General features: G+C 33.2%; 2 protein-coding genes across 4 annotated transcripts; one reads left to right on the top strand and one right to left on the bottom strand.

The window, feature by feature from the left end:
* The first annotated feature begins 264 nt into the window (after positions 1 to 264).
* On the top strand, positions 265 to 8,395 carry LOC123698977 ((Lyso)-N-acylphosphatidylethanolamine lipase). 3 transcript variants are annotated; one of them, XM_045645818.1, is made up of 8 exons: positions 265 to 475; positions 1,161 to 1,197; positions 2,609 to 2,685; positions 5,203 to 5,409; positions 5,959 to 6,133; positions 6,506 to 6,778; positions 7,101 to 7,287; positions 7,379 to 8,395. In XM_045645818.1, the coding sequence occupies exons 2-8, from the start codon at positions 1,184 to 1,186 to the stop codon at positions 7,589 to 7,591; spliced, it is 1,146 nt and encodes a 381-aa protein (XP_045501774.1). In that variant the 5' UTR covers positions 265 to 475; positions 1,161 to 1,183; the 3' UTR covers positions 7,592 to 8,395. The 3 variants fall into 3 exon arrangements, with proteins under 3 accessions (XP_045501774.1, XP_045501772.1, XP_045501773.1); XM_045645816.1 differs by lacking the exon at positions 1,161 to 1,197 and adding an exon at positions 1,556 to 1,603; XM_045645817.1 differs by lacking the exon at positions 1,161 to 1,197.
* Positions 8,396 to 9,515: 1,120 nt separating this feature from the next.
* Positions 9,516 to 23,618, bottom strand: LOC123698976 (DNA replication licensing factor MCM4). Its single transcript, XM_045645814.1, has 17 exons — positions 23,355 to 23,618; positions 23,065 to 23,160; positions 22,543 to 22,706; positions 22,022 to 22,189; positions 21,696 to 21,794; positions 17,563 to 17,695; positions 17,139 to 17,381; positions 16,588 to 16,816; positions 15,948 to 16,142; positions 15,324 to 15,500; positions 13,895 to 13,982; positions 13,402 to 13,562; positions 12,631 to 12,757; positions 12,238 to 12,344; positions 11,757 to 11,891; positions 10,354 to 10,564; positions 9,516 to 9,802 (listed from the first exon to the last, which is right to left on the bottom strand). The coding sequence occupies exons 1-17, from the start codon at positions 23,485 to 23,487 to the stop codon at positions 9,707 to 9,709; spliced, it is 2,562 nt and encodes an 853-aa protein (XP_045501770.1). The 5' UTR covers positions 23,488 to 23,618; the 3' UTR covers positions 9,516 to 9,706.
* Positions 23,619 to 23,837: the final 219 nt, after the last annotated feature.

Below are 23,837 nucleotides of genomic sequence, written 5' to 3' on the forward strand. Positions count from 1 at the left end.
GTGTTTCTATAGCAACGTTATCAATTTCTTTTGTAATCCCATTTTTATGATGTACATTTTACAAAGTAATTTGACTTGTGAAGATTGAGAAAAAAATCTTTGAATATTTAGTTAGCTACTATTATTAATAGATTACTTTGTAGTTTCCATAAGTAGTTTCCATTATAAATTTATTTGGATCTTAACATTATGTTTGTCCAAGCATCCGAACATTGCGACACTATACTGACATACATGACATTGACACTAATTGACAATGTCACAATGAAGTAATGAACTTGTAAAAATCGTAAATCAGTTTAAAATTCGCAAAATCTTTGTGTCTGTGAAAAGAAGGAGCTACTCGAATAATTACAGATACCCATCGAATATAAGGTCCATACTTTATTCCTCGCCGTATTAAATTGTAATGGTTTTTGCAGTCACAATCTAAACAAATGGGTAGTGAATTACATCTTGAAAATACAGAATCCAGGTAAGATTATGCGCAATTTTTGTAAAGCTCGTACATTGCGAGTATTGCACAACATTATGTTTATGTTTTTTCATCTATGAAAAAGAGCTTCTGTGTCAAAATAATCATTTATTTTGTAGGTGGGCACAATATATTTTTCATGTTAAATCCAGTTTTTATGCTTCGTTTAATCATCTCATGCTATAACATTGGGTTCTGTATGTCATTCCACTAATAATTCATGTATATTTAGCACCTTTAAGGTAAAATAGGTTTTTTTTAACTAAATAAAAATAAACTATGCCCCCTTGGTACAAATGCTTATCACATTTTATCTAGAGTAGGTATTCTAGAAAATTACATGACTTTAATAATAATATGGTTTTAAATAGCAATTAACAATAGTGTTATTCTTATAAATTCACTGTATTGTGACCATTTTTTACTAACAAAATTCAACGCTTATATTTTAGATTTATAAATTTTATGCAAATTATTATTTTCGTTTTTATGTGAATAGGAGCATTTTAGCATATATTTTGATGTGATTTCTCTGGCATTTGATATTATTATTGATAAAAACCAGTATCTGTACCTACTATTCTAATAAGATTTTATAACATCATATTTGTCATAGTAAAAATAAAAATCAATTAATATTTATAAGTATTTATTTAGTCAAATATGTATTTATTTATGTTTACAGAGGAAATTATACTAGCAACACCAATGGGAACTGACGAGCAAGTTTATATTTGTTTGTTGTTTGTGTTGCATGTTTTGTGTGGTATAAGCATAATTTTGACATAGCTAATTAAAAATAAACAGCCCCTGAATTTCGATCACTCAAAAATTCATGTTTTGATATAAGAAAATAATTTCTATATTTTAGCGATTATTTATCATAATATTACTTATCATAATAATATATAAACATCTCTTAATATTGCAAAAATGCAACTATCATGCAATATCAAATTAAAAACATCTGATTTAATTTTAAAGTCCCTGTTCTTTAACTCTACGTCTACTGCAATCATTTCAAAATCATTAATCAAAAATACTTGTTTGTTTATATGTGTGTACCGTTTTATCTTGCAGTATTATAGGCAGAGCATGGGTTGGGAATGTTATTTCCGGTATATGGAAGTAAGATACTTTCATTAACAGCTTCTAAATGTATAGCTTTTGCTTTGTTTATGAGAATTCCGAATTTCATGTTACTTTTGTTTTCTGTGTTTTTAATAAAATATGTATCAGAGTGTAACATGTCATGAATGGTGGTTTTATAAAGCTTTACACTCATCCCTATTTTTGTTTCCAACTCCTATTTCCGTTATTTTTTTTTTAAATAAACAAATGATTGTTGTTTTTTTTTTTCTAATTTAAAAAGCAAGGAACCTAACTGGTATACCTAAAGTTGGAAATTTTGAAAAAACTTCATTTTGGCGACAAGAGATGAAACATGTGCCAATCGATAGTACATCAAAATACAAATAGGAAATACTCTTTGGTAAAATGTCGTAATTGATACGGTTTCGGAATAAATAAGGGTTAAAAAAAATATTTTTTTTTTTCAGTTTTTTTAATTATTTGTTACTTCTTACACTTAAAGGTTAAAACAAAGCATATAAAACTTCTAATTTGTAAAAAAAGGGTTATAAAATGTTGCATTACTATTTACTATCTAAACCAAAGTAATAAACCAACTTTGGGCTAGGGATACGCACGTGCGGTGCGTCACTTATTACAAATTAGAAGTTGTATATGCTTTGTCTTAACGTTTAAGTGTAAGAAGTAACAAATAATTCAAAAAACTAAAAAGAAAATTTTTTTTTTAAACTCTTATTTATTCCGAAACCGTATCAATTACGACATTTTACCAAAGAGTATTTCCTATTTGTATTTTGATGTACTATCGATTGGCACATGTTTCATCTCTTGCCGCCAAAATGACTTTTTTTTTTATCGCAAATTGGTAGGTATACCAGGCTTCATACTAAAATGTCCCATGCTCTTTGATTGTTAATCTTAATTGATTAAAAAAATATATAGGTAATCCATATTAAACCAATTGTTTGCTTTTTATTGTTAGTGGGTGTGAGTGATATTTTTATATGTTATTTAAATTAATTTATATAATTTTTTTTATAGTTGGATTGGGGGATGGTTCAGCTGGACTCGACAATCGGATACAATGCTAAGAAATATAGAGAAAACAATATTATCATGTAAGTATAATATCATGAAATATATAGAACTAGGTATCAGCCCGCGGCTTCGCCCGCGCAGTCAAAGAAAAACCCGCATAGTTCCCGTTCCCGTGGGATTTCCGGGATTGCGTCATTTTCCCGGGATAAAAGTAACCTTTGTGCTTTCTTGAGTATCAAAATATCTCCATACCAAATTTCATGAAAATTGGTTCAGTAGTTTAGACGTGATTGAGTACCTAACAGACAGACAGAGTTACTTGCGCATTTATAATATTAGTATGGATTACAATTTGCATTGACATACAACAAAACATGTTCTGATTCTAACTTTTCGACTTCAATCAAGGTCAATTGAACTCTAGGTGATTCATCAGTATTATTAAAAGTTTTTGTTCATTCTTACATTCATTTTATCTATTAAAGATACAAAGTACCTTTTATGACTCAATTAAATATATTATGTATTTAAACAATGGGTATTGTACCTCTACATATAAAAATTAATTCGCACACACTTGCTAATAACTAACTAATATTTTTTCCTATTTTTTTATATTTTATAATATACAGTAAAGCATCACAGAAATCAGTACGATTTAATGGTGATGCATTTTTTTTATTTACTCATAACCCAATTTACAATTATTATGATATGTAATACATAGTTATGTCATAGATTAATAGCCAGCATTTTCGGACGAATCCTTTTGTAATAAAGATTAGATTCGACGCATAAAGTATTATCAATAATATGTACGTAGTTACCATTATTATCAAGTAACCTTCGTTCAAGGTTCTGAAATAATTTTGTACTTAAACTTGAAATTTGTAAAAACATATCTATAATTAAATTATATAGATTTAAATCTAACAACGATGTCATGAGTGCATTATATTTTACATATTGAATTTGGTTTGATTTGAATTAATATTTTCCAAAAAAAGCGACAATGATGTAGATTACGTATAAAAAAAATATGATAATTTTTTTTTTTTTAAGTTTTGATGAAGGGTTAATCTTATTAATTGCATGTTGAAAGATAGAGGTAGGTATAGCAGATAATACTACATTCATTAATAATATATTCATTTTCTAAATAGGATTTACAATAACATTATTTATATTTTATACTAATTAGGACGTAAACTCAAGTTCATGGTCAAACCAACGTTGTAATATGAGGAAGTTGTTAGTACTGTAGGGTTAGTGTGTATAGGATAGGTATCTATAGCAATTATCTACTAGCTGGCAGCAATTAGGTACATGCTTGGTCGATCATTACATTTGCTCAATCATCATTCGTTACTATGTAGGTATTTAAATTAATGACAATTTTAGTTGATCTGGGATGACAATCACTAAGAACTTATATAAATGTACTAGCTTTCCGCCCGCGGCTTCGCCCGCGTTTTCAAAGAAAAACCCGTTCCCGTAGGATTTCCGAGATAAAACTTATCCTATGTCCTTTCTCGGGTATCAAAATATCTCTATACCAAATATCATGCAAATTCAGTTCAGTAGTTAAGGCGTGATTGAGTAACAGACAGACAGACAGAGTTACTTTCGCATTTATAATATTAGTATGGATTTATAACACCAGAAATATGCCACCTTGCCTAGAAATGTACTCATGTCTTAGGTACCTGCTTTTAATAACAAGTTTAAAGTAGCCATGTAATCCAAACTGTAAAGAACATACCCATGTTTTATAAACATATATGTATCATGTAACAGCTACCTAAGCTATTGTTTTAACTCTCCGTCTCTGATTATACCAAAAACTAGATTCATGACACTTGGCATTCTTCCATTATTTCGTAAGTTTTCATTACATTCGAGATGAAGGTCCATTAAAGAAGCACTGATAAATCACTTCTGTAACAAACATTCATTTGACATACCTAGGAACTAATTCTTTTTAATGCATCTGCATATTTATACTGTGTATGAATAAATTAGTTGCATTTATTAAATGTGACATACTAAATTTATATCAACCCGCAAGGTCTAATCTTTAAGTGTCTCTGCCAAATTTTATCAAGATCCAATCAGTCGTTTTGAGAGCAATAAACATCTTATAATATGAATATATAAAATTTTTATCTATATAATCTATATTATGAAGGAAGTAAGATAATATTTAGATGAAGGATGTATCAAGTTGATATGATATAATGTATAAAATTGTATGATTTCACCGTCGACAGTTCACACGAATGTTCGCAGTTTTTTTGCCTAAAAGTAATTTTTCCCAAACGTACCAAATCATGTTCCCAAATTATACAATTTCCCTTATTCCATTGACATACATACATCATGGTAATTTATCACTAAAGATCATCTATAAATTATCAAGTACTAACTTACCGCACGCGGCTTTGTTCGATTTATCTAAAACCTAATTAATTATTTACTAAAACTTTCTTGTTGAATCACTCTATCTATTAAAAAAATCCGCATCACAATCCGTTGCGCAGTTTTAAAGATTTAAGCATACAAATGGACATACTATGTAGTGATTTAACCAATTACAGGTGTAAAAACAGCGTACAAACGTTTCTACGTGGACATAGGCTCGGTAGTGGGGCAGTGTGACAAAATATGGACAATCTCTCTCAACGACGAGTCTCCCCAGACCCCCCTTGTGATGTTACACGGTATGGGCGCGGGGGTCGCACTCTGGTGTCCTAATTTAGACGCCCTAGCTGCTACCAGACCGGTGTACGCTATTGATTTGTTGGGTAAGTTAGCAGGACGACAATAAAAATTATTTTTTTAATCTAAAATACTACTACACAGGAATAAAATTAGTCTACCGTATGAATAGCGTCATTTTTAAAACCACAATATTTTCAAATATCAAGAAATACATTTACTTTAATTTTGGGTCTACTTTTGATTTAAATAAAAAAAAGTAGCTTAAAATTCTGAAATGTTGTCAATTAAGTCTAATGCAATACTGTTTAAATATTAAAAATCTTTGAATCTCTATAAAGCGTGAATGTGAATCACCATGACTTGCTATTATGTTTCGTATCTGGCCGATGAGTAGGTATTTTAAGTTATAAGTTTTACAATAATATTATCAGAAGCTTGTATTTCAATCCGACTTTACCAATATAGAATCCCTTTGAATTTTATCATAAATTACGAAATGGTGCAAATACTATAATGAAAATCGATTCAGTTTTTTTCACAATTAATTTTCGTCCAGTTAAATTTTCTATTAAGTATAACAAAACTTGTTTATATTTATTTCCCTTTAACTTAACTTTATTCATTTTTTTTAGGTTTTGGCAGAAGTTCCCGCCCAAAATTCGCTTCAGACGCAGAAAAGGTGGAAGCCCAATGGGTAGAGTCAGTAGAAGAATGGAGACGAGAGGTTAAACTAAAGGAATTCATCTTACTGGGCCATAGTCTGGGAGGGTATATTGCTACAGCATACGCTTTGAAGTACCCGGATAGGTGAGCTATCCTATTGTTTTTTAATGTGTTTTATGGAGCTTTTTTATACTGTGTATTAGTTGAGCATGGAATAAGTGGAAGAATGTGATCTTTAATAGGATATCTGTTTTTTTTTAGTTTAAAAATATGTAGGTTCTGTGTACCAGATAGTACGGATTTTTTTTATATTTCTTACATCAGAAATTCGTTATTTATAAAAATATTTTATGTCCAAATAAAGTTACTAATCGAGATTTATATCTCGATCTCGCTATTAAAAAAACCTGCTGCCATTTCAAGTTTAATATTAAATAGCATTTCTTACCAGTTATTTATCGTTGCTTAATAACAATAACCATACCCTGGTTTATTTAACTAAAATGTAACTTGCAGAGTCCGCCACCTAATCCTAGCCGATCCGTGGGGCTTTCCCGAAAAACCGACCAACGGCAACGAAAAGGTTCAAATCCCGTTCTGGGTTAAGGCCCTAGCCACAGCGCTACAACCCCTAAACCCTCTTTGGGCGGTAAGAGCAGCTGGTCCTGCTGGCAAGTGGCTCGTGTCCAAGACCCGCCCGGATATATCCAGGAAATACACGAACTATGTCCCGGATGCGGTCACGGTTATCCCGGAGTATATATATCAGTGCAACTCGCAAGCGCCCACGTAAGTATAAATAATTTAATGAAGAAATGCTAAGTGAAGTTTTTAATTGCGTGTGGCTTAAAACTTCAATACTTTCATTCTTGGATGTTATTATATTTTAATATAATTTTTGCATGTCTGGTTGCATGGAAGAAAAAACTGCATAGCAATAAGACCGACATTATTTAAATCCACTTTATATTTAGTTTTTTTTTATTGCATTCAATTGCTTTATAAATGAGAATTTTTTAAAGAATAAAAAAAAGTCGATCATTAAGCAGAATTCGAACGTGCGTCTATCGGAATACCGTGCCTTTTAATTAAATTTTCTAACAAATTTCAGAGGAGAAAGCGCGTTCCACACACTCATGCAAGGTTTCGGTTGGGCCAAGAACCCGATGGTGCATAGAGTGGAGAAACTCGACACGAACCTGCCCGTCACAGTATTGTATGGTTCGAGATCGTGGGTGGACAATAGTACCGGACAACTGCTGTCTGAGAGCAGGCCCAATTCCAAGACTTATGTGCAGGTACAGGTTGAACATTTTTCGTATTTTTAGCCAAAACAATTATAAAATAATTACATCAGTACGATAAATCTTAACTTATGTCAAATTGCAGGTAATCAACGGCGCCGGCCACCACATATACCTCGACAAGCCGGATCTATTCAACAAATTTGTGAACGAAGCGTGTACTAGAGCCGATTCCGACCCAAGACTGCCCGCACAGACTTCCGAAACGAATGCCACAACAAACCAAACACCTACAGAAGAAAATAACGAATTAAATCAACCAAGGAATGAAAATACCACTCAAGCCCAAACTTCTTGATAGCAAAAAGGATTCTAGTTAAGCGAATATCACAATAAATTGTTATTTGTACTCAATTGCCTTATTGATTAATGACGCATTTGGATGGTCGCCATCTTTGTTTCAAAATGGAGGCGGTGTGATACTAATTATTAATTTTATTTTAATTTAAGACACAAATTATAAATGCGCGCACAGGAACTTTCATTGATATTAATTGCGTAGGGATTTTTTTTTTTTTTTTTTTTGTTAAATTTAGTGTGTTTTGTATTGCCACGTATTGTTAGATTAAATAAATTTACATAAACTATAGAATATTTGATATTAGTCGCACCTCTTCATAAATAAAAAATATTTGAGCTTCGATAAAATAAGAATAATTTATAAATTATCTATTACGCTTACATGAGATTTTGTGAAATTTTAAACAAAATTGACATAAAATGATAAAAAAATGATTTACGTACAGGGGACTGTTTATTGTTGATTTTTATTTTTATCTTATCACAATTAAAAAAAAAAAAAAAAAATATTAAAGCACATGAAATATAACTATGGACAGTTTAAGAGTTACATAGTCTTAAGATCTCGTAAACTTATTCCAGACCAACTAGCAAATATATTTATCAGAATTTTATTTTAATCACATAGTTATTTATTTAATTAAAACTTTAAAGTCATGCTTTATGTAACATGTTAAAATACAATGTTCAAGTTAAGTTTTATAGTAAATTGTTAAACGAATTTCTATGTTTATTAACAGACTTGATTTCCACTGATTTTATGTACAGATATTTTTAATTTAAATAAATATAATTTATTGCACTTATGCCTTTTTATTGCTTCCAAGCATTTACCCCTTACCTAAATCACAGCGATCTTATAATATGATTTTTGTAACAGTATGCTACTTCTTATCATTACTTACGCTGTGTTTCTTATCGCAAATTTCCTCAGAATACGCACGGTTAGCTAATATTTATATAGAGTTAAAATACATGTATCTGTTTGTGATGTTATAATACGCATGATATAAAGTAAAAAATAAAGTGTTGCAATTATGTATATTTAAAAAATCTGTTGAGATACCTATATTTTTAAACCAATTTCTAAACTGCCTATTTAGTAACGGTGCTCAATGGCCGATAGTTATTAGCAAGAGTATATTATATTTATCTATCTATATATTATTATATACAAGTGTCGTGTAATTACAACACTAACCCTTACAACCCAAGAACGACTGAATGGATAACATTATTTTGAGTTCGTTAACAACTTTAAAAAATTTGAGAAAAATAAAAAGGGTTACCTGGACAAATTCGGGTTTTTTTATATATAAAATTGTGTTGAATTAATCCTCTCTTATGTCAAAAAGGTACCTATTTACTTTAAGAGGGGATGTATTGTACTGTGTGTATTGTAATGTGTGTATTTGTAGTGAGAAAAATCTACATTTCTTAGGATAACATTTTAGATGAGCAACTACTCAACTAGACAATGGAGAGCCCATGGTAAGACCACCACAAATAGGCTAAGTTCAGCTTCATAATATTATGATAATATCTCTCGTCTCTCGAAAACCTTGTCAACACAGTGACGCGATATAGATAGAGCTGATTAGTTAACTCAACAAGCTCATTAGCTTTACCTGTATGTTAATTTAATATGTAATATTGTATAGGTATAATTGGATAGGTGAGAATAAAATAATTTCATGAGCTTGAGCGTGTTTTTGTGTGTGTGTTTTAAAAAATATTTTTTATATATATATATATATAAGTTAATTAAAAACTCATGTTTTCTCTATATCTGTGTTATAAGACGTTACTTTCTACCAAATTGCAACACTCTGTGTCTGTAGGTTTTGATTCCCTTGCGAATGTCGAAATTTGAGAAAAAATTCAGCATTTACATTTATGTAAAATATAATAAAAGACAAAAACTTGTATAAAAGTATTTATTAAAAAAATCACAGTTATATTACATGGCGGTTTTTCATACTTCCATTTAATTTTACATTTGTAACAGTCAAAGAGCGATGTTATTAATAAAGAGCTTTTCTTAAAAATGACATTTATTTCAATAATACAACATTCATTCAAACTTAAAATAGCGACAACATTATTCTTAAAATTAACACAATCTAACATGAGTGTGGCTAACAACAACAACTTTGCCTTCATCTTGCAGATCTCGTAACGCTTCGTCGAGTTGCTCTCGTGTCACCGTCTGAAAAAAAAATAGATAAATAAAATGAAATGCTACTTGAAAGTTTTTATTATATTGTATTTGGTAACGCACGTTGTCGACTGTTGTATTAGCGTTTTTTATTTTTATTTTTTAACTATAACTTTTTTTACTTTCTTTTGTTGTCAATATCTATGTATTATTCCAAAGAAACCTATGTTAACACCTCTTATAACTCAAGAACTACAGAACAGATTACGAATGTATTGTACACTCACAATCTGGGAACTACTATTAACTTCTTGCAGCAACTTCGCGTGTGTGTGTGCGGTTTCACGTGTGATTGTATGAGCTTCCACAGGCTATAGGGTCGCTGATTGGTCAACCAAATTTCTTTGGAATGGAAGACTAAATTTCAAATTTGGAATTACTCACAATCTGCGAACTACTATTAACTTTCTGCAGCAACTTCGCATGTACCACACATGCGAAGTGTGCGGTTGTATGAGTTACCACAGGCTATAAGCATTGATTGGTCAACCAAATTTCAAATTTGGAATGGAAGACTAAATTTAAAATTTGGAATAACTCACAATCTGGGAACTACTATTAACTTCCTGCAGCAACTTCGCGTGTGTCGTAGTGTGCGGCTTGGCGTGCGGTTGTATGAGAGTCCGTAACGCAGCTATTAGGTCTGCCTTTCTGCGTCGAGCTGCTGCTCCGAGCCCTGTGGTGAGGATGCCCACGTCTATACGCCCTGATGCTGGGTCCGTGGCTGATTGCTTTAAGGCTTCGCGGTGGAGACTGGAAATTTAATTAAATATGTAGTTTAATATATTTCGTTTGCAAGATGGGCGATGGATGGGGTTAAACCAATCATAATATATATTTTACTGGCAAATTTTGTTAAATTATCTCTATCTAGATACTAAGAAGTTGATATTATTATTACTTAATAGAATTTGATAGCCTGAAGGTCGGGAAATAAAACAAAATTATATATTTTTTGTTTGGTACCTAGTGTAATATATGATTTGATAGACGTTTTTTAACATCAGAATCGTTTTGCGAATTAATTCATCTGTAATTTCCCAATTTTTTATTTTGTTTTTATTGCCTTTTTAATAACGCTTGCGTACTCACCAAATCATTTTCTGAGAGCAGGAAAAAAACAATAAATTACATTAATGAATTTTCTTATAAATCCGGCTCGAAGGACCTATATCATTAAATTCTTCGAACCGCTATAGAATGCTAAATTGAATGTATGATCAATAATTAAACTAACATGAAACTGTTTTTTTTTTCTCCAAACCAAATCCAAACACATATACAATTAAATACTATCAAAAATATTTACACCCGGCATAACCTTTTCACCATCGAACAACCAGACGCCTCCATTTCCATCCTTATGTTGTAGACATCCCTAAAATTCGCATAAAGCGATTCACGTCATCATTTCTCTTGCGAACATCTAAGGAACTCTCTACCGAATACAGATTTTCCAGCTTCTTACGATCTATCCAAATTCAAAGCAAATGTGAATAGGCACCTTCTAGGTAAAAACTTAGGACGCGCTGTCACTTACCATCAGATGAAACAGCGGCCAAATATTTACCTATTCATGAATAAAAAAATAAAAAAAACGACGTGTAGCACTCGGGGACTGCCACGGTAAAGCTATTGCATGCTATGCCTTTGTAGCGACACCTCGCTCTGAATCGCGCAAGCGAAATTTTTCGAAACTTTCCGACATCATCCATTGGGGCCTTAACGGCCAGTCGAGTAGACTGGTCGAGAATCCTCCTTTTTCGATGGAGGAATTCCACCTTCCTTCCTCCACACCTTCAAGCCACACCTCCGCCCGTTTGAGTGGGGGAGCGTGAGGTTTTTCGTTACGGAATTTCTCGATTCGGTCCCCGCGCTCAAGGCCCGCGATAGAAGCTATGCAATAGCTTAAAACAATCGTGATATTATTATAAAATTAACTCACCGAGCAGCTTCATCAACATCGGACACTTCCACAGTACCACACAATCTCACTCTTGCGTGAGCTTCCGCGAGACGAATCAGAGACTCCAATTGACGTGGATACGCTGATATTTGACCACGACCGCTTCCTACACGTCTGGAATATATTTGTTTTAAGAATTTTATAGTATGGTAAAAATATATAAATTGATAATTTCACGGGTTAGGTTTACGGCGTACAAAAGTAAATGGCAATATAAGTCCTTGCTTATTTATGTATGCTTTGACGATAAAATTGTAGAGTGAGCAGATCTTAATAGAGTGGACTAGCCAATAAAAAACTAATATTGTAAGTAGGTACATAACATTCATAAAAAATAGCATCACCATAAAAACGATGTCTTAATTGGTCATGGTCACATAAACATTTTTATTTTTTATTGTCCAAAGAATTAATTTCTAAAAAATATGAATAAAATATACATAAAAAGTAAATAACTTACCTCATATCAACATAAGCGTCTATAAGCCTCTGTTGCGCCGCCTCACTTAGAACGGGTTGTACATGTTCTTTAGAGAATGCTATGTAGTCCCTCATAAGACTCATTCCCTGTGAAAATATACATGGTTATTGTTTATCTTAAATCACTAATTTGAGTCAAATTAGTGACAAAAACATATAACATGCACCAAAAGATTTTTTTTATTGTCATTTAGATTTTATACATAGACTTTACTCGAAAGCAAAAGGGACACTAAAATATTTCAAATACTTCAAAACAAATTGCACTACCATTTAGCTATCATAACTACATTCTAATGAAGCCAATCCAAAACAGAACTATTTCAATCCTTTCCATATAACAGTTACAAACATACAAAAAACAACAACTTACAACAACATCCTCATCGTCCTCCTGCACCTCCGCTGGGTCCTTATAGTATAGTGACACTAAATGTGACGCTAGACGTCTATCGAACACCTCGTCTTGTGGGTCTAGCACTAAGAATATTAGATCGAACCTGAAATTGGAATTGTTTTGTTGTTTATGATTCAAGAAAATTATTTTTTATAACCTTTTTAAACTTTTAAATTGTGTGTTTAATGTAACTTTTTTGTATATTTCCAGTTTTATTTTTTACAAGTTATTATTGTCATTTTACTCATTAGGTAAAGGGCTTTCGATATCAGTTTAAAGTTGTTTGATATCTGCAATAGTTACGGAATAATCGCCTGTGCACACTTAACGATTACACCCGTATATAGGCTTTTTTTGGTATAGCTTAAGGAAAAAAAGAGTTAGGGGAGCTTGGGAGTGGGGAGCTTGGGAGTGGGGAGAATGGGAGTGGGGAGGATTGGCGAGGGGAGGATCGAAGTTGGGAGGATGGGAGTGGGGAGGATCGAAGTTGGGAGGATGGGAGTGGGGAGGATGGATGTGGGGAGGATGGTTATGGCGAGGATGGTTATGGCGAGGATGGCGGTGGGGAGGATGCGAGTGGGAAGTATGGGAGTGGGGAGGATTGATATGGGGAGGATGCGAGTGCGAATTAATAATCTTTATTTATATGTATTTATCTAAATACTAATTTGAAATTTATGTACTAAGACAGTATAAACAGCCGAATTATTTGACAAAAATATAATTTCAAGTAAAAACCCAACCTACCTGGACATCAAAGTATGCGGCAGTTGTACATTCTCCACAATAGTTTTATTCTTATTCCACTGTGACTCAGCCGGGTTCGCGGCCGCTAAAATGGACGTTCTTGCGTTTAACTGACAGATAATACCGGCTTTGGCTATAGATAGCGTTTGTTGTTCCATTACCTGGAAGTAGAATAAATTATTATATTATACAATATACATGCTTATGTTGAGCGAACAATATCCTGTAAGATTGAAAAAAAAATTAACGTTTTTTTGTAAATAAAGTTTAACAATGCTAGATTTTTTCGCAGATTTTTTTTTATTATTTAACATCATTTATAATTTAAATAATACTGTCAATATTAACAAATTTATCTTAATGTGAATTTATATGAGTTTATTGCTTAACAGTTATTTTATTTAAGATATTATGAACCAACTTCAAAAAAATGATGTTTTTTTTTTACTAGATATGACAATATGAATATAACTTAATAATATAGATTTCTTACCTCATGAAGAACACTTCTTGTGGAATCGTTCATTTTGTCAAACTCATCAATGCAGCATATTCCATTATCGGCCAGCACTAATGCACCTCTGTAATATCACAAAGTTTTTGTTTTACCTAATTTTAATACACAAAAATAAAAAAGAGCATGTGCCGAGCGCACGTGTCAGAAGTGAAACTTCTTTGGCAAGATACAAAGATACCAAAATCGTCACCTTAGTCCATGACGTGACGGTCTTGCCTTGACGCGACCTTTAAATTTTACTCTCAACGCGCCAAAAGAAGTTTCACTTCAAAACTATGAAACTCCTACTCACGTGGGACATAGTAAAATTATCACCTACTTGCATATGAAAGAAAAATTGCTCAATGCCATTTACTTAATAAAGAAGACAAGATTTTTCATGACAGGCCAGACAGAACAGGCCATGACTTTGAACACCCTTGTTTTAACAAATTTTTATTTCATTAACACACACTGAATAAAATAATTGTTGGACACGTACGGAGTTGTTGGCGTCAAAAGTGACAGCCTCAACACGGGCGTCTCCAATATATATAATGTACCTGTTTTTTCTAGAAACGAAGCCATAGGACAAAGTCTCCCAAATGAACAGGATTGAGTAAAGCACGATAAGTGTAGTGTGTGCCTTGAATTGCAAAAATAAATAACAATTTAATTTATTTTTATTAATTTAATTTTGGTTTTATGGCATTCAAATGCGTTATATTTCCCTACGATAATATTATGAATGCGAAAGTAACTCTGTCTGTCTGTCTGTTACGCTTTCCCGCTTTAACCTCTCAATAGATTTTGATGAAATTTGGCACAGACAATCTTTAGACCCTGAGAAAGAACATAGGCTACATTTTATTGCGAAATATGTACCACGGGCGAAGCTGGAGCGGACCGCTATATAATTTTTTAAAGAATAGAAAAAAAACAGATCACGATTCGAGGCGGGATTCGAATCCGCGTCTTTCCGCCAATCTGGGGCGACGCCTGACCAATTCGGCCAATCGAATTTATTCTACTCTTTCAGTTTTATGTTTTGTGTCTAAGGAACGATTATGTTATCATAAGAAATGATTTTACCTACTTTTTGACGTGACAACTTCTTATAATTCGATAGAGCCGGCTGCACTCACGAAAAAACACGATTCATGCGGCGTTACCTCGCTCTGAGGCGTTCCATGTAAGGCTTGAAGTGCAAGCGAGAGCGCAGAACGAGCGACAAAGAAGCAAAATCGGCCTTAAGACGTTGTCACGTTCAACTATCGTCAGTAAAGCGACTTTACAGACAACCAATTTTTTATAGCTCTCTTTTGGTCTTTGCTTTAGGATAAGCAAGAACTGTTTCTACTTTTAAAGCTCTTTTTTGGGTTTTTACTGCTGGATATGCTTTACTAAGCTCAAAAGCTACACATACGTCTGCAGGATCAGCTGGCGCGTGTCGGGGTCCTTGGTGACGTAGGCGGTGAGCCCGACGGCGGACGAGCCCCGCCCCGACGTGTACTGCGCGCGCGGCACCAGCGCGTGCACCCAGCGGAGCAGCTGCGACTTGCTGGTGCCCGGGTCGCCGCATAATAGGATGTTTATCTCTGATCTGAAAGGGATTTTTGTTAGTTTTTTTACTTGAAGTGACCAGTTTTTTAAGTCAATCTTCATTATAGATGATTACTTGCTTTTAATAATTGAGGCCCCGGAATCACAGACACAATGGAAAATCTTTTGTCGTGGACCGATCAGGCCGCTTGGGGCTCAATGGGTTAACTGTGATTTTTTTAATAATTTTATAAAAATAATGCCTCGTGAGCACAGGAGCAATGATGAAGGAATTATTTTTACACAAGAACGACAGTGATAAGTTATACGAGGTCGATGTACGAAATTCTTCGCAAAAAAAATTTATATATAAATATATATTATATTTATATGAAAATCTATATTATAATAAATAATAATCGTAGATTTTAACTGTCATTCGCTAAAGCAATATTCGTAGGAAAATTTTGGACAACATAATTTCTTTAATCTATATAATTTAGTATACCTAAAATGTGTCCGACCAGCGGCATTGAAATTCTTCTTTGTACCACCGAGCAATTGCAGGAGAACTCCTTTCTTAATGTCTAAGTTTTCATAAATAGACGGCGCGATAGCCCTCGCCAGTCTTTCGTAGCAATCCGGTTGTGATGCCAGGGTCTTGAATAATTCCACGCGTTCTGGTGGGAACTGGTGCTCCTTTCTGAAATAGATTAAGGTTAAATTTTAAATGACGAAACATCCAATTCTTCATTTTTTGATTGAATTTTTTTGCATGTTGTTTTTAGAACTAACTGGATATATACCAATGAGGGCATAGGGTGTATAGCTTGCCATACTAGTCAAGTACGGGTTGTTTATATGATGGGTATCGAATATACTGTTACTTGGCAGTCATAAAGGCTTTGAATCAATTAATTTTGAGTATTGGCAGCAGGGGTTGCGGTAGCACGGTATGCTACACGCGCGGGATGTGTTGGCACGGCACCTACACGTGTCGGGGTGGCACGTCGTTTTCAATCTCGGGTTGTGTTGTTGTTGTGTCGTTTTCAATCGCGGCACCCATACGTCCGGGTCGTCGTGGCATGGCCTACACACACTGGTTACTGCGGCACGGCACCCAACACTAGGTGACGTCACACGCTCACCCGTCCTCCATGTCGTGCAGCCGGTCGGCGTGCGTCTTGCGGTAGTGCAGCGCGTCCACGTGCGTGCGGTGCAGCGCGCGCAGCGTGGCGCGGCGCGGGTTGACCGACGCGGGCGCAGCGCGGAACACACCGGTGACGAACACGCGCTCGCCCGCACCGACTCCTTCTACTAGCGCGCCGTGAGCCATCACGCTCACTGTAGCTGGTGTTCGACCAGCCGGCATGTCATCTGTAAACATTCATGTATGTTACAGGATGTATGATAAAAAAATCAATATATAAGCCAACGGCCACTTGAAATCATTCACATATGCTGGAAAATCTGTTATATGATCTTAAAAACTTTCAATAATAAATTGTATCAAAATACTAAAACTTTTTAAATTATACAACAACACTAATTGTATTATAAGTCATTTTATCCATCATTGTATTTAAAATTATGTTAAGATTAAAGCATCTTTCACAACTTAAAAAAATAGGACATTTTGCTATACTCTACAAACATTCCAATATCATAAAAATCACAAAAAGAAAAAAATATAACTTACCAGGAGCTTCTTGCAGTTTAACCAACTGTTTATCACTAAAATGCGAGCGGTTATGTATCAACTGGAAGCTATGAGCCGTATTGCAGTGAGAACAATGAGCTGGCTCTGGCACTCTGCCTCGCTCCAACTCAGCGACTGCAGCACTGCCACACACCGCACACTTGAAGTATGCTTCCCGCATCTCTGGTACTATTGTGGATGTTCTGATCACCATACCAGATAGGGTGACTAGCTGGTCTATATCTGAAATATTGAAAAAACATTTTTTTTTAATATGCTGAATTATTTGAAAATTGTTACTAAGTCAACTTGAGAAATATGTTTCTATTTACAAAATAAACATATTTAACTTAAAAAATGTTTTTCTTTGTGAAACTGTTTAATTTAAACACTAAAAAAATATTTTGCGAAGAATAATTATTACCTTCTGGGTTCAAATCTCTCATGTGCCTCTGTGGTGCATTATATGGTCGCACTTGAATCTGATGTTCTAAAACTGCTGCAGGATACTTCTCAAAAAATAGCTCATTCACTGCTGCATCAAATGCTGGAATAACCTAAAATTATACAAAACTCAAACTCAAACTCAAACATTCATTTATTCAATTAGACTACTATTTAGTAGCACTTTCGAATCGTCATTACATAATTATTTTAACATTTACCACCGATTCGGAAAGCAGTGATCTATGGAGAAGAATCGGCAAGAAACTCCATAGTTGCTCTTTTAAAAGCATGTCGATATTACATAATATGTAACTTATATCTAAATACATAATATATCATAATATACAAAGAACTGTCCTGTGGTTTTTACGCGACAACCCTCCATGGGTTTTTATCGTCCATATATTCCTGAATACTGTAGTACGCTCTCTGAACTAGTACATTTTTTATATAAGTTTTAAATTTAGAACTACTAAACTCTCTAATATTATGAGGAATTCTATTTTAAAAGCGTATACCTTGACCCATAAATGAATTTTTAACTTTAGCTAATCGGAAAAATGGCATTTCAATTCTATTTCTGTTCCTTGTGTAAGTCGGCGTTTTTGTGTACATGCAAAATATTATTAAATATATACTGTGATGGTAGAGTAAGTATACCAGTATTCTTAAAGAGATCTCTTAGTGAGTCCCGAGCACGTAAATTATATATAGAGCGAATGGCTCTTTTCTGTAAGATAAATATAGTTTCTATATCTGCTGCCCTGCCCCATAGTAGAATTCCATAGGACATAATACTATGAAAGTAGCTGAAATAAACCAATCTAGCTGTATCTTCATCGGTGAGATGCCTTACCTTTCGGACTGCATATGCTGCTGAACTGAGCTTCATGGGCTCCCCACTGTAGTTTCTCGTCCAATGTTAACCCAAGAAATACAGTCGATTCTGTAGGGTGTAATACCTCCCCGTTCAAGGTAATATTTCTGCTCAACTTTTTAACGTTAGGTAGTAAAAATTCAACACAAGTTGTTTTTTTGGCATTTAATAATAAATTATTAGCAGTAAACCAGTCGGATATGTGTAAAAGAGTACTGTTCACTTCGTCAACATTTGGGTCATGCCTATCCACATTGAATATTAACGAGGTATCATCTGCAAACAGAACTATTTCACACCTATCCTGTAAATAATAAGGTAGATCATTGATATATACCAAGAACAAGAAGGATCCTAAAATAGATCCTTGTGGAACACCAATGTTAATTGACGCACCGCTAGAACGTTCTCCATTAACAACTACAGTTTGTATCCTATCATGAAGGTATGAAGCTATGAGGTTCTGAGCTTGTCCTTTAATCCCATAGTGATTAAGTTTACGCAATAAAGTACAATGTTCAACGCAGTCAAATGCCTTGGAGAGGTCACAAAATATCCCCAAAGCATTTTTTGAGTTTTCCCATGCCTTATATGTGTTAGTAGTGCAACTCCAGCATCTGTGGTTGAGCGCCCCTTTGTGAAACCAAACTGTTTGGTGTGCAGCAAATTATTAGAAGCAAAGTGACTAGTCAATTGGTTTAATATTAACTTTTCGAAAACTTTACTTAATGTTGGTAAAATTGAGATAGGTCTATAGTTGTTACAGTCTTCTTGATCACCTTTTTTAAATAGAGGTATAACTTTACTAAGCTTTAGTAAATTAGGAAATGTACCATAGTCACAACACCTATTAAATATGAAAGCTAAATTGTTTGCAATATTTTCTATTATATTATTAACTAAATTTACGGACATTCCCCAAAGATCACAAGTATTTTTTAAATTAAGTGTCTTAAATGCTGTAACAATATCATTAGCAGTTACGTGACGCAATTCAAATAATGTACTGCACCCCGCAACATGGTCCCTCAAAAAGGTCTCTGCAAGTATTGAAGACGAATTTAAATTATTAGTAATGCTAGCAGGGACACTACTAAAGAAATCTTCAAAAGCAAGCGCAACATCAGCATTTTTGTCAATAACCATGCCATTATTTACAAGTTTTATGGTATTACTTGATTTGCTTTTACCCATTTCACCATTAATAATAGACCAAACTGTTTTAACTTTATTATCCGAGTCGCGTATTTTATCCCTGATATACAAACGCTTCGCAGTAAAACAAACAATTTTAAAAGTTTTTGAGTAATTTCTAACATAACTAAGAAAAGATGGATCTTTATTATATTGCTTCATACCATATAACTCATAAAGAACAATCCTACACCTATGTATGCTAGGTGTCGCCCATTTACTAAATGGTAAATCCTTGGTAATATTTAAAGATTTAACTTTAAATATTTTTTCAAATTCACTATGAACTAAATTAAAAAGATTTTTAAACATTTCACAAGGATTATTATGACAGGATTGATCATTCAGTACGGGCAGGTTTTTATTAATATTATCTCTAAATTTATTAATGCCTTTTTTAGTTATATGTAGGCCTAACATTAGTTCTTTTAAATTCAGGTAAGCAATCCCATTCAAAAACTACTTTCTGGCCACAGTGATCCGAAGTGAGTGTATTGAGAATATTTTTCTCTAAACAGATGCAGTCGCAGTATATATTATCAATACAGGTTGCAGAAGTAGGTGTAATTCGTGTGGGTTCATTAAAAAGTTTATACAGGTTAAATGACTGAAACAAATTAACAATTCGTGTTGCCGTTTGTGTTTGTAAAAGTACATCAATATTAAAATCACCACATACTATAACTTTTTTTTTACTCCTACTTAAACGCTTTAATATTTCTTCCATGACTGTCTCAAACATATTAAAGTCACTGGAAGGGGGTCTATAAACGCAAACAATAATGTAACGCTCCAGTTCAACACAGGACAGTTCAATGGTCCGTTCTACAGAAAGACTAACAATGTCAGTTCGTTCTTTGCATTTTACACTATTATGTACAAAAATAAGAGAACCTCCATGAATAGCATATGTCCTGAAGTATATACTTTTTAATTTATAATTATTAATTATCAATATTTATTAACAACTGACATTGTTTAAGCCAATGTTCTGTTACACAAAAAACCTTAATACTATTATGATTTAAAAACAATTCTATTTCTAATAATTTGCTAGCCAAGCCTTGAATGTTTTGATGTACAATAGAAAAAGTCTGCTTAGCTGTTGTCTTATATACTAGTTTAAATCTAGCTTAGGGCTAGATTTTCTGTCAACACTAGGTTTGTGTATATGATTACTACTACATAAAATTATAGTAGATCCAGGGTCTGATACCGAACATGTACCAGACTGGTTAATATTATATGCTATTAACATAGCAAGTTCTCGCTTATATCTAGATGGCAGATACACTGTATTCTTTGTCAAAGTAAAAGATTTAATACACAAATTAATGTCAAAGTAAATAAATGCATCACAATGATGATTTGTTACATTATACAATTTTAAATTCATATTATGAATTAATCTATTTTGTTCTTGTGTCAAACCAGGTAGGTATGGCAATGTACACAACATAAATTTACATTTAGTCTTACTACTAATTTCCAACATTTTTTGAAATCCTACATCAATATCCTTATTTTTTACAATTAAACTATCTCCATAAAGTATAATTACAATATTATTCTTATTAAAGCTGAAATGGTCAAGTGATTTGATTATATAATTAAATGAACTGTTAGGAGTGCAAATATTAGTGACTTTAAGCCCTAAATTGTTGAGCATAGCGCCAACAGAATCAATGTTAGGGAAAAATATTCCAACAATATAGATACACTTTAGATATTTGTATCATAATATAATACCTAATTAGTGTTTGACAACTTTCCATAAATAAATATTATGTAGGAAAACTAGCTTTAACACCCGAAGCTGCACCCGCGCAGTCGTTCCCGGGGTATTTCCGCCATAAAACCTATCCTATTTCCCAGGGTAAAAAGTAACCTATGTCCTTTCTCGGGTATCAAAATATCTCTATAGCAAATTTCATGCAAATTGGATCAGTAGTTAAGGCGTGATAGACACATTAACAGACAGACAGACAGAGTTACTTTCGCATTTATAATATTAGTATGGAAGTATGGATTTGGCTTACCTCTTGTGGATAACAGACAAATTGTCTATGAAGTTTAGGGTCAAAAATTTTAACATGTTCACAGTCTACATCCAAAAAAGGCTCCTCTAAAGTATGTATCTGTAAAGAAAAATATTATTAAAGAGATACGTTTTAAACTACCTCTATTATTTTTAATAATACATTAGCAAAGACGAAAATATTTATTTTATTTATTTATTATACCTATAAAATTAAAAGATATCTTTAAAATCATGTATTTGCATATTTTGTAAAAGCATACTATATTATTACAAATTTTTTAAACCCTTTTAAGAAGATTTTGCATAATTTTGAGAATTCATTACCTCTTCTAGTTTTAACTCATACAATGGTTCATTAGTAAGTGCGGTGGGCTCCACAAATCTCTGCAGGAACTTTATAAACTTCTCCCTACACTCTGCAATGGCCACATCTGTTCCCCACACCACTAACTGTGGTTCACTTGATGTTGTTTCTGGTTCACCCGCTTCAGCCTGTAATATTATACAAAATATTTATAATAGCTAATATAATTTTCCTTCCAATTGTTTTTCATTCTTCAAATGATATTCCACAATTAGATGAAGTAAACATTTTATTGTGATTTTGTATATAAATGAATTCAAAGTTTGTATTTGATATTTATTTTTATAGCATTCAAATCAAATGCTTTACAAAAAACGAGTATTTGATAAGGAAATAGGAGCCGCGGGTTTGAGTCCCACCTATGATTATAATTTTTAATTCTTAAATTTTTTTCAAGTTTGTGTCACAGAATGACTTTATTGAAATTGGAAAACTAAAGGTAAATTTAACATTTAAATAATGTGATATTAGTTTAACTTACTCTCCTAGTAGGAGTGGGAGCAGGTACATTTGGACCCAACTGGTGCCCTCTTAGATCAGCCCTCTGTCTGGCCGGTGTCATAGCTCCTCTCATGAGGGAGCGAGGGGTGCTCAAGGAACTTGGTGTTCCATAGTTAAGAGGTGAACTCATATCTATGTCGGTTCCTGTAATGTTATCAGTTTATACAGATATGAGCTAATGTAGATAGTATTATAGTATTGTAAAGCTGAAGAGTTTGTTGCATAGAACATGCTGTTGGTTGGTTGAAATGAAAAATTATTTTTGAGTTGTGGATAGTAAATTTATTTATACTGTACTGACTGACTGTAGGCTACATAATATAATCATGGTATGTCCATTTTTAATAGAGAAGCAGTGAATGAGCACAAAAACATATGCTATTTAAAAGCACACCAATTTGCGAAGGTTATTGCATTACTAAAAAAATCTGATTAATTTTAACCCAATTCTCACTTATAATTTTAAGTATAGAAGTAATTAATGACTTATAAGAGTAATTACCAATAGGGCTGGAAGCAAGAGCTTGTGCCGGAGAAGTCCCTGGTGCCTGTTGGCTGGGAGTACGAGGGGTTCTTCTGGGAGTGCCTGGTGTCCCATCTGAAAATCATATTTATTTGTATAACCATGGCTGTTAAATATTTAAGAAGTGGTTTTTATGAATAAGTCTATGACATGAAAACAAATGCACCCAATCTAACCTAAATTATGCAAACAATAAGTTTAAATAATTGATATAAAGCTTAATTATTATATTGAGCTACATAATACACATAAAAAAATAATAAAATTACCTTTAGATGGTGTACCAGAAGACCGTTGTGGAGTTTCAGGTACAATGAGTTGCTGAGATGATCGTGTTCGCCGGGATGGTGTAGGCGCTTCAGAAGATGCACGTGAAGAAGGTCTTTTAGATGGAGTAGACATTATAACAAGACCTTTTATTTAACACAACACAACAAATTATTTATAACTTATTTGTTACACTAAGCACGAAAAATGAAAATCAAAAACTGTTGTTTTCACATAAGTTTGGCGCCAAATTTGACAGTTATATTGTGACAACAACGATGTTTGCCACTGCTTGACGTTTTTTAAAGGATAGACTTACGTCACTATGGTTTCTTCAGTAAATGAAAACCTTTATAAATATTTTTTAAATAAAATAATACTTATCGTATGTAAAATGTTTCGTTATTGTTTGAAATAATCGATTTTTTGTTCATAAATTGTATAAAGAACAGTAAAACTTAAAACAATGATTTTATGAAAAATAA

This window comes from Colias croceus, chromosome 17 (assembly GCF_905220415.1).
Source record: "Colias croceus chromosome 17, ilColCroc2.1".
NCBI lineage: Eukaryota > Metazoa > Arthropoda > Insecta > Lepidoptera > Pieridae > Colias > Colias croceus.

Bases quoted from the DNA above. Each gene is read 5' to 3' on its own strand.
- LOC123698976 (XM_045645814.1), bottom strand. From the start codon at position 23,487: ATGTCTACTCCATCTAAAAGACCTTCTTCACGTGCATCTTCTGAAGCG. The intron at 22,707-23,064 runs GTAATTACTCTT...ATAACATTACAG, and splicing joins TCTTGCTTCCAGCCCTATTG to GAACCGACATAGATATGAGT. The intron at 22,190-22,542 runs GTAAGTTAAACT...ATAATATTACAG, and splicing joins CTCCCACTCCTACTAGGAGA to GCTGAAGCGGGTGAACCAGA.
- LOC123698977 (XM_045645816.1), top strand. From the start codon at position 438: ATGGGTAGTGAATTACATCTTGAAAATACAGAATCCAG. The intron at 476-1,555 runs GTAAGATTATGC...TTTATCTTGCAG, and splicing joins CTTGAAAATACAGAATCCAG to TATTATAGGCAGAGCATGGG. The intron at 6,779-7,100 runs GTAAGTATAAAT...AACAAATTTCAG, and splicing joins TGCAACTCGCAAGCGCCCAC to AGGAGAAAGCGCGTTCCACA.